At 33.3% G+C, this 12,214-nt stretch overlaps 1 protein-coding gene across 1 annotated transcript in view; it reads left to right on the forward strand.

Moving 5' to 3' along the window:
* The window catches only part of LOC134708039 (UBX domain-containing protein 4-like), a 70,143-nt gene extending 65,549 nt beyond the window's left edge, over positions 1-4,594 (forward strand). The window contains exons 10-11 of the mRNA XM_063568290.1: positions 1,232-1,449; positions 3,462-4,594. Of these exons, the coding sequence (XP_063424360.1) occupies positions 1,232-1,449; positions 3,462-3,579 (336 nt within the window). The 3' untranslated portion in view covers positions 3,580-4,594. The remainder of the gene's footprint in view (positions 1-1,231; positions 1,450-3,461) is intronic.
* The last annotated feature ends 7,620 nt before the right edge of the window (positions 4,595-12,214 follow it).

Below are 12,214 nucleotides of genomic sequence, written 5' to 3' on the forward strand. Positions count from 1 at the left end.
CAATGAAAGTGAAATAGTGAAATAATAATTCGCTTTTAGCAGCCAGAATGATTCAATTTTGTCAAGATTAGCTAAAAAAAAAACATTGATGATGAATTATTCACTTGCAATTGCATAATTCAACCTTATTAAATCAATATTCATGTAAACTTCAATTTAACCCCTTAGCTAGAGATGAATAAAGCATGCATTGTGTGTGTTCAGTTATTTAAAGGAAAAGAATGTCAACATTGAAAGTGAAACAAAGATAAATCATTTGATTGACTGATTTAATCCACAAAAACTAATTTGTATACAGGTAAAAACGATGATTAACATATGTTTTTAATCTATTATATGAAGTTAAGAAGACCAAGAGAAATCTAATTGCACAAGTTCATTATCTATTTATATCTATATTTATGTTTAAATGGCTTATATGATCATCAGAGGCCTCTAACTGGGTGGCCAACCTGATTGTTAATTAGATGGTGCCATGACTATAATACACAATAAACCAAGATACATATTATCTACCCCATGCCCTGTAAATTGTTTATTTTTGACTTTTTTATTATTTGGATAAAGTTTTACACTGTTATAAATCAAATATGAGAATTTGAGTCAAATTGGTGAACATGAATTTGACAATTAGTGCCCCTTTAAGGAAGTTTGCTTGTCATGTTCAGATTTTCAGAATCCTCTGGTTTTATTCATTTGAATGCCTTAAAAAAATTTGCCCTTTGATCCCCATTTTTCTTTATATAAATTTTTAACATGTTGGATTATAAGCTATCTGTAAAAGTCTTGTAAAATCTTTGTTATCTTTTAATAGTTTTTGAGAACTTAAACTTGTTAATGATAAAGCTATAAAAAATCAAGGGAGAATATTTTTTGGTTCCTTTATTATTCCCCTATCAATATATACTAGTTTTATGAAATGCTTATTTTTTACATCTGAGAAGCTAACTTCGGATTTTTGAAAAAAATTGCAGAGTTATCTCCCATATCTGTTCTTCTGTGCACAATGCTTTCCATACAAGAAAATATTTCTTTTTTGTGCACAGCTTTTTTTCAGTAGAAAGTTCTGTGCTGGGCACAATCCTTTCCATTGGGAAATGATCTTTTTGTTTTATATAGAATTCTACAATAGAATTCTCCAACACAACACGCAACTCTTTCCATAATAAAATGATTTATTCAACTTCTGAGAGATCTATAAGAAGTAAATATTAACATATGTTTCTTCAAGGGAAAGATAAAAGGAGGCACTATTAATCCAAGTGGTGGAGGAGGTATCCTATCATTGGTCATAACTCCATTAATTACCCTGTGGAACTTCTTGTATATGTTTATTTTTGGAAGAAGTGCTCCACCACCAGAACAAAAGAAAGAAGAGTCTTCAGAAGAGGAGCAGATGCCCTCAGAATCACCATCAAGTTCAGCTAGCAGAGGTGCTCAACCTCAAAGGTAATTCTTTGCATTTGGGGTCAGATAATTTTTTTCTCTTAAAAAATGTCAACAGCAATATAATGAGGGAGACTAGAAACACAGATGCCATCATGGTTGTAAAAATACAAATCAGTGAGGCTTCTGATTGGATGGGATGCTTTTACTTTAGGGGTGAGTTGGGGGGGGATGTCAATTCGCAACAGCATAGTGTATTGCAAAAAAGGGGGTCAACCCTTTTTTTTTTGAGGGGGATGGTTTCAATTGACAACAGCATAGTGTATTGGACAAAAGCAAAAAATATATCAATTCAAATCATATAACCAATTCTTAGTTCTTTGACTACAGTTATTCTATGTCTGAAACCTATTGTGTGTCAAATATTTAATTACAATTCAAATTCAGACCTGTATCAACTGCAAAAATTGTGTTCATTTTTGCCCCAACTGTTCAATGTTGGATCTTTGTGGCCTTACCGAGGTGCGCTCAGCAAAGCAATCAATTTTTTATACGCCTGTCTTTTAGACGGGACAAATCATGGTATACCATTGTCCGTCCTTCCCTATGTTCGTCCGTCCGTCGTCCACACTTCGGACAATAACTCAAAAACGCTTTCACCAATTTCCATGAAACTTAAGTGAATTGTTTATATCTTTTGACGTAAGCTCCCTTTCGTTTTTTTTTAATTTCAAATTTTAAGTTTTGGATTTATGGGGCTTTATTCATAAAAAAAGGGGTGATTTTCAACACTTCGGACAATAACTCAAAAAGGCTTTCATCACTGTCCATGAAACCTTTGGTGAATTGTTTATATCTATTGATGTAAGCTCCCTTTCAATTTTTATAAATTTCAGATTTTACATTTCCGTGTTATGAATTTTTATGCTTAAAAAAGGGGGGATTTTCCAATTTTGGGACAATAACTAACACTTTCACAAAATTTTATGCAACTTTGATAAATTGTTTCTATCTATTGACCTTAATAATGCCAATTTTTTTGTGCATTTTTATTTATTATTTGGGGGGTGGGGGTATTTGACAGGGCTCACACTATTTCTTGTTGATCATATGAATTCATTTAAAGCATAAAAGACAAGTTAAAAATGCAACTGGCGTATCATGCGCTAAAGCTCAGCCCTTTATTACCAAATTATAGACATTATACCTTCTTTCAGAACTTGCTTTATTTGGTATGCAACAGACAAGGTACCCTATGAAAAATTCATTTAAAATAATTACTCAATTGTAACCTATAGGACCAATCAGAAGTGCAAATGGTAGTCTCTCTTTTTGTCAAGCCTTCAACTTTAGTCGAAAAATCAAGACATAGCGATCCTACATTCCGTTGGCGGCGGCGGCGTCCACAAATATTCACTCTGTGGTTAAAGTTTTTGAAATTTTTATAACTTTCTTGAAATATCCTGGATGTCTACCAAACTTGGACAGAAGCTTGTTTATGTTCATAAGATATTATCCAGGAGTAAATTTTGTAAAAATAAAAGTCCATTCTTTCCGTATTTTACTTATAAATGGACTTAGTTTTTCTGCCAGGAACCATTTCATTTACTTCCGCGGAACCCTTACAATTTTTTTTTCATCCAATCAGTTTGGTCCCACTACCCCAGTTATGGTCTTCTGTTTTTAAAAACTTTGTTTACACAATAAGAAGTTTGTGGTAAATACCAATTCATTGGAAGTCAACGCAGTTGTATTTAATATTGGCACATCTACTTTTGCATATACATGTATATAGTGCTTGGCTCTGCCCATCAATTCTGCTCCACTGTCTTTAAAACCTGCAATATATCAAAATAGCACTTGTAAAAGATGGTTATGGTTCTCAGAAATTATTGAAAATATTTTGTATGCTGTCTTACATGCTATATTTGACCTTGACCTCTGTTTATAAGAAGCCATCACGTTCTAATTCCAAAACAACCACTTATGCACTATGTTAACCTTGTAATTCATTATTGTAATTAGTGTCTGTTATCTCTGCAATTTCTAACTTCACTTTATTGATCTAATTTCAGTGCTTACCAAAGAAGACCATTAAGGACAGATGGAAATGTACGACGATTAACAGATATGATAGATGATGATGATGATGAAAATGCAACTTGGAATGGAAACTCTACACAGCAAATGTAGAGACAATATATGTTGTGAAAATTTTACAGTAAAATATACATGCAGACAATTTTTTTTCAAAATGAAAATAAGAATTATATTTGTTTATAAGTATGATCTTTGAATATTTTGGATTTGATAGTCAGCATGGTCAGCTATTAAAAATAGAAAACTTTGCCTTAATCCAAGCAATCAGATTTTACTGATAGTATATTATTGCTGGCATGACAGTAATTTCTTTTCTTTTAAAGGATTGTGTTAAAAACTAAAATAAAGAAAAAAAAATACCTACTTAGTACATCTAAAAAAGGGACAACAGCAAAGCAATGCCTTTACCTGGATAAATAGAGACAAATTAGGACGATACAAGGATATACAAAAGTTTGTCAGATATTTGAAATGAGGCTTTGCCAGCTACTGTGGATTCATTTATTTTCGTGGGTACAAATTTTCGTGGATTGAGGAAAACTCGCATATTCGTGGATATTTAATTTCGTGATTTTGGTAAAGTCTGCATTCATTCCTTTAGAATATTTTTTATTCATTGGAACATTTAAATTGGTGGTTCCCCAGGAATTCCAGGAAAATTAGTATCCAATGAATATTAATGAATCCACAGTAACAGATATGCAAGGATGATTATAATCTAAAATAATCTTTATTTAGATAGTTCTTAATGGGAAGGCAAGTCTAATTGATTTTTTATTATTTTAAACAGAGATCAGTCATAACTTATATTGGTAAATGCATCATTAAATTTTCATTTGTTTTTTTATCAATATCATGTGACAAAGGGATATGAAAGAAATTGTATTATTTGAAACAGTGGGTAATTATAAATGATGTATTTATAACATGTTACAAAGATGGCAATACTATGACTTTTTTTATTTATTTTTTGGCATTTGGTGTTATTTGCGGTTCTGTATCTTAAAATACCATTTTAAAGTGGAAGAACAAACAGTTCTTAGTTGTGATGATTAATTTAATAACATGTGTAGTTAACTTATATATTGGAATAAAAACATGAAAGCTGTCTCTGGACTTATTGCCATGAAGTATATGTAATATGTTTTGTTTTCCTTAGCCAGAAAAAATTAATTCAAATGTGGAAAATTTCTTGTTTTTGCAACTTGATGCCACAATACTACATCAGATATTCTCCTGTCAAGTTATGGGTTTGATAGTGTTGTCATATCATGTTGCCTATACTACATCAGATATACTCCTGTCAAGATTATGGGTTTGGTAGTGTTGTCATATCATGTTGCGTATACTACATCAGATATACTCCTGTCAAGGTTATGGGTTTGATAGTGTTGTCATATCATGTTGCCTCTACTACATCAGATATACTCCTGTCAAGGTTATGGGTTTGGTAGTGTTGTCATATCATGTTGCGTATACTACATCAGATATACTCCTGTCAAGGTTATGGGTTTGGTAGTGTTGTCATATCATGTTGCGTATACTACATCAGATATACTCCTGTCAAGGTTATGGGTTTGATAGTGTTGTCATATCATGTTGCCTCTACTACATCAGATATACTCCTGTCAAGGTTATGGGTTTGGTAGTGTTGTCATATCATGTTGCGTATACTACATCAGATATACTTCTGTCAAGGTTATGGGTTTGGTAGTGTTGTCATATCATGTTGCGTATACTACATCAGATATACTCCTGTCAAGGTTATGGGTTTGATAGTGTTGTCATATCATGTTGCCTATACTACATCAGATATACTCCTGTCAAGGTTATGGGTTTGGTAGTGTTGTCATATCCTGTTGCCTATACTACATCAGATATACTCCTGTCAAGGTTATGGGTTTGATAGTGTTGTCATATCATGTTGCCTCTACTACATCAGATATACTCATGTCAAGGTTATGGGTTTGGTAGTGTTGTCATATCATGTTGCGTATACTACATCAGATATACTCCTGTCAAGGTTATGGGTTTGGTAGTGTTGTCATATCATGTTGCGTATACTACATCAGATATACCCCTGTCAAGGTTATGGGTTTGGTAGTTTTGTCATATCCTGTTGCCTATACTACATCAGATATACTCCTGTCAAGGTTATGGGTTTGGTAGTTTTGTCATATCCTGTTGCCTATACTACATCAGATATACTCCTGTCAAGGTTATGGGTTTGGTAGTGTTGTCATATCTTGTTGCCTATACTACATCAGATATACTCCTGTCAAGGTTATGGGTTTGGTAGTGTTGTCATATCCTGTTGCCTATACTACATCAGATATACTTCTGTCAAGGTTATGGGTTTGGTAGTGTGTTGTCATATCCTGTTGCATATACTACATTAGATATACTCCTGTCAAGGTTATGGGTTTGGTAGTGTGTTGTCATATCCTGTTGCCTATACTACATCAGATATACTCCTGTCAAGGATATGGCTTTGGTAGTATTGTCATATCCTCGTGCCTATACTACATTAGATATACTCCTGTCAAGGTTATGGGCTTGATACTGTTGCCTATACTACATCAGATATACTCCTGTCAAGGTTATGGGGTTTGGCAGTGTTGTTATATCCTGTGGCCTTCACTCCGTCAGATATACTCCTGTCAAAGTTATGGGTTCGGAAGTGTTTTCATATCCTGTTGCCTATACTACATCAGATATACTCCTGTCAAGGTTATGGGCTTGGTAGTGTTGTCATATCCTGTTGCCTATACTATATCAGATATACTCCTGTCAAGGTTATGGGCTTGGTAGTGTTGTCATATCCTGTTGCCTATACTATATCAGATATACCCTTGTCAAGGTTATGGGTTTGGTAGTGTTGTCATATCCTGTTGCCTATACTATATCAGATATACTCCTGTCAAGGTTATGGGTTTGGTAGTGTTGTCATATCCTGTTGCCTATACTACATCAGATATACTTCTGTCAAGGTTTTGGGTTTGGTAGTGTTGTCATATCCTGTTGCCTATACTACATCAGATATACTCCTGTCAAGGTTATGGGTTTGGTAGTGTTGTCATATCCTGTTGCCTATACTACATCAGATATACTCCTGTCAAGGTTATGGGTTTGGTAGTGTGTTGTCATATCCTGTTGCCTATACCACATCAGATGTACTCCTGTCAAGGTTATGGGTGTAGATCTTGTTATATATATGAACTTAATAATTCTGATCATTTTTGTTAGTTTTGATCTAGCACCAATGGTTTCTCTAATAATAGAGATTAGCTGCAAACATTTACAACATTTGGTCTCTGGTCTCTACTTCTGTCAAGGTTTTGGGTTTGGTAGTGTTGTCATATCCTGTTGCCTATACTACATCAGATATACTCCTGTCAAGGTTATTGGTTTGGTAGTGTTGTCATATCCTGTTGCCAATACTACATCAGATATACTCCTGTCAAGATTATGGGTTTGGAACTGTTGCCTCTACTACATCAGATATAATCCTGTCCAGGTTATGGGTTTGGTAGTGTTGTCATATCCTGTTGCCTATACTATATCAGATATACTCCTGTCAAGGTTATGGGTTTGGTAGTGTTGTCATATCATGTTGCGTATACTACATCAGATATACTCCTGTCAAGGTTATGGGTTTGGTAGTGTTGTCATATCCTGTTGCCTATACTACATCAGATATACTCCTGTCAAGGTTATGGGTTTGGTAGTGTTGTCATATCCTGTTGCCTATACTACATCAGATATACTCCTGTCAAGGTTATGGGTTTGGTAGTGTGTTGTCATATCCTGTTGCCTATACCACATCAGATGTACTCCTGTCAAGGTTATGGGTGTAGATCTTGTTATATATATGAACTTAATAATTCTGATCATTTTTGTTAGTTTTGATCTAGCACCAATGGTTTCTCTAATAATAGAGATTAGCTGCAAACATTTACAACATTTGGTCTCTAGTTGAAAGATGCTTTTTTGGCAATTATATCATCTTCTTATTTTATAAAGTTGTCAAAGTCATTTTTATTCGCACTCTAACTTTAGTAAAAGTAAATAGAAATCTATGAAATTTAAACACAAGGTTTACAACCATAAAAGGAAGGTTAGGATTGATTTTGGGTGTTTTGGTCCCAACAGTTTAGGAATTAGGGTCCAAAAAGTGCCTAAATAAGCATTTTTCTTGGTTTTTGCACAATAACTTTAGTATAAGTTCATAGAAATCTATGAAATTTTGACACAAGGTTTATGACCACAAAAGGAAGGTTTGGATTGATTTTGGGAGTTTGGGTTCCAACGAATTAGGGTCCAAAAGGGTTCAAAATTAAACTTTGTTTGATTTCTTTTAAAATTGAACTATTGGGGTCTTTTGATATACCGAATCTAACCGTGTACATGTATCTAGATTCTTAATTTTTGTTCCAGTTTTCAAATTGATCTACATTAAGGTCCAAAGGGTCCAAAACTAAACTTAGTTTGATTTTAACAAAAAATAAATTCTTGGAGTTCTTTGATATGCTGAACCTAAACATGTACTAAGATTTTTTATTATGGACCCAGTTTTCAAGTTGGTCCAAATCGGTGTCCTAAATTAAACTTTGTTTTATTTCAACAAAAAATCAATATATGGGGTTCTTCAATGTGCTGAATCTAACCATGTATTTAGATTTTATATATTTCGGACCGGTTATCAAATTGGTCCACATTGAGGTCTTCATTTGATTTCATCAAAAATTGAATTCTTGGGGTTCTTTGATATGATGTATTTAGATTTTGGATATTGGAATACCACAAAGGGATGGTAAGAATGGTCTTTGGGAGTTATGGCTAAAACCGTTATATAGGTGCAAAAAGGGGGGAGGGTTTTTAGGTTAATGGACAATTACTCAAGTACAAAACATAATTTAAAAGCAGTGTAAGGTTGGTATTTGAAACTCATTTTAATATCTCACCTAAACTGCTCTTAAATTATGTATATTGAAAATTTGCCAAAAACTTTATTAAATTCCATTGGGATAATGTACTTCATTGGAAATTTGACAATATAAAATGTTGCATTGGAGTTATCTTTCTTTGTCCAGAATAGTAGTTAAATCAACTTAAATCATGACTGTATGACATTGTATATTTTATGATGTATTTAAAGAGTAGTTATTGTTAAAAACTCCATTAGAAATTTGAATTGAGATCATTTTTGGAATAAGGGAAAGGGGGAGGTGAAAAAAAAAATGGTGGTGTTCATTTTTTCTTATTTCAGATTTCAGGAATTGAAAGAAAATTTCTTCAAATATCAAAGGACTAATATTCAACAGCATAGTGAATTGCTCAAAAGCAAAAAAAAAACATTTTAAGTTCATAAGACCACATTCATTCTGTGTCAGAAACCTATACTGTGTCAACTATTTAATCACAATCCAAATTCAGAGCTGTATCCAGTTTGAATGATGTGTCCATACTAGCCCCAACCGTTCAGGATTCGCCCTCTGCGGTCGTATAAAGCTTCGCCCTGCGGAACATCTGGTTTTATAATTAATTATATACTAAGTGTCCTGCTAACTTGTCAATAATGCTCTATAGTACTCACTCTGTCTGTCTCTCCTGCCTGTCAATCCATCAGAACTTTATGCAATACTATATTGGTTGCACAATCTTTAGTTTCATTTCTATGTTGTGTTTTAAACTCTTGTGATTATAAAGTAAAAAAATAAAATTGGTCGTATATTGGTTTCAAGTTGTCGTCAGCGTCGTCCTAAGACAGATGATTTCCTGATAATAACTTTAGTACTAAAAATAGAAATCAATAAAATTTTAACACAAGGTTTATAACCACTATATAAAAGCCAATTAGGAAGTAGGGGCAAAAAATGGAAAAGACATGGGGTCTTCTGGTTTAAGGACAATTGAGACAATTTAAAAGCAGTGTAAGGAGGTAATCCAAATATATTATGCTTAGTTACCTTTTACAATGCAAAGAAATTTTGTTAATTTGAGGTTAAGAAGTTACTATTAAATTTATGATGGGGGTCTCATCACGATTCCCGAGTTGATTTTTTTGTCAATCGCGATTCACAGAAAATAAATTTCTATGATCACGGATCACTAATTTTTTTTTTTAAATCTGTTGAAAAACAGATCACGATAGCGATCATGAGCCGATCACGAAGAACCAAAATAACCTATGGTTTTATGTTATTTTCTATTTTGAGACTTATTTAAATGTGTAATTAAAGTTACAAATTCCAATGAAAATTTGAATTGAGATTATAACCAAACTTGTGGGAAAGAATTTTTTGTTTGGAAAAAGGGTGGGGAAGGTGAAATAAAAAATGTGGGAAAGGGTATTGAAAAATTTTGTATAAAAAAAGGGGTGTAATTTTTTGGGTTTTTTTTGTTTTGGGTTGTTTGGAACAAGGTTGAGGGGCAAAATATTTAAAAAAAAAAACTAAAAAAAGCTGGTGGTATTTTTTTTTTGGGGGGAAAAAAGGGTAGGTAGAATTTTTTATCTGTTTTTTAGGGGGGTGTCAAATGGCAATAGCAAAGTGAATTGCTCTAAAAAGCAAAACAGTGAGCATAAATTCAAATCCTATAACCAATTATAAGTTCTCAATGGTTTTGTTACTAAGAAATGTTGTATTCTTTTGAGAATGTCAATTAAGAAATAATTAATGGAAGCCATAGATTATTGGAAATTTACACATGGCCTGGGTCGTGATATTCGAATTTTATCCTGAAATAGTTTACGACGACGGACGCCAAGTGATGGCATATAAGCTTACAAGGGTTATTTAATCAATGATAACATCACGTACAGAGGCAATAATACATTTAATAATAAATTCAAAAGAAATTGAATGATGACTGAATAAACATCGTAACTGTCATATCTGCGGAAGGTATATATATATTTCAGGTTGTAAACAAAAAAGCAATCTCGATATTAAAGATCATAAAACCTCTCATAGAATTAATCGGGTGAAAGTTAACTATTGAAAATACATCTATATGTAGGACTCAAATCTATGGTTGGTTCCAAATCTATGGCAGATTCCTAATCTATGGTAAATGTGACGTAATGCCACCCAAATCTATGGGAGATTTTTTACAATCCTAATCTATGGCAAGTTTTGTAATTTCCTAATCTATGGCGGATTTTTGTTGTTTCCAAATCTATGGCAGATTTTGTGCAAATGTAGAACAACGCAGTGAATATACGATCACTAACTTGTCTTAAATAAGTTGACATGTACAACAACCGGAGCATGTCTAAATCATTTGTGAAATAAAAATTCCATAATGGTCGACCAAATCGTGATGTCAAACAAAAAAAAAGTGTAAAAGTGATATACCATAATTCTGAAATTAGGATTAAAATTATCTTTCCTGGAAAAATAAGCATTTCTTAATCTGTGCATTGTACCAGTTTAATCCATTTATTAAAACAACTAGGAAAAAAAGTCCATTAACAAACAAGAAAGCAGTTTTTATAAAAAAAAAATTAAACAGTTTGACTTTTCACATAATATTTAATTTGACGTTGAGTAAACTTGGTGGTATCCTGTAATTTCATTTTCTCACATTTAAAAATAATTTGATAGACGCTCAAATATTTACTATAAATCCATTCCCCAAATATCCACTACTGAAACAGCTGTGCTTTTGTAACACACAAGAAGTAAACGTATCAATCAGTTTATTATTTACATTGGTAATTGAATATGTACCACAAATAACAGTGGAGAATGTTAGTAAATGTTCAACTAAACTCATCTGGTTCAGTAACAACTAATCGTCCTTTTTAAATCTGCCACACTCTTTCGTACTGACGACAATCTCTCACTTCCGGTCTGACTAATCACCGATCTAGTCTGATAACGTAACAAACACTATAACGTACTATATAACATTGTCCTCCTCTATGTAAGACACGTCCTCGTGTCTATATATATAAAACAATTTCTTGACACGACCAAAATATATACACATGTTCAAAATATTTCAATTGACATAGCATATAACTGTCCTAAAGTTAATCAATTCCATCGCCAAGTATTTTGATTTTGCCGATTCCTTGATGAACGTCGCAAAGCAGTTCCGGTTGTCTCTTCTGTATCATCCATATGAGTTTCCTCAACGATTGGCGTTGTTTCGTTTGCTAAATTCCCATGGTCTGTAACGGCGTCTTCCCTCTCTTCTTCGGATAAATCCTCAACCTGCTTTTATCTTAAACTATTGTTTGTTTCATCCTCATCTTCATTTGAAACATCTTCATCCCATCTTTCCTCCCTGTTGTTGGTAATCAGAGATGCTGGGGGAGTAGGTTGAAAGTTTATATCTAATCTTCCAAAAGGCTGACGGTTTGCCAATTGTTCCTCTTCGTTAACATCCGTACATATATATCCCCTGTTGTGGTTATCTCATGTTGGTTATTTCTCTTCTGTATTGCACACTTTTTCAGTTTGTTAAAATTACCAACTTTTCTAATTCTTGTGTTATCTAACTGTATTTTATACACTAGGTCTGAAATCTTCTTTTTTAATGGTATATGGAGCTTTCAACGGACGATTCAACTTGGGCGATCGCCCCTTCTTAACTCGAGGATAATAGTACCAAACTTTGTCACTAACATCAAATGCTTCACCGAATGCCTTCCTGTCATAATGATCTTTCATTGTTTTTTGTGACAGTCCTAGATTTTCCCTTACTACTTTGTATGCCT

The sequence above is a fragment of the Mytilus trossulus genome, chromosome 2 (genome assembly GCF_036588685.1).
Source record: "Mytilus trossulus isolate FHL-02 chromosome 2, PNRI_Mtr1.1.1.hap1, whole genome shotgun sequence".
In the NCBI taxonomy this organism is placed as follows: Eukaryota; Metazoa; Mollusca; class Bivalvia; order Mytilida; family Mytilidae; genus Mytilus; species Mytilus trossulus.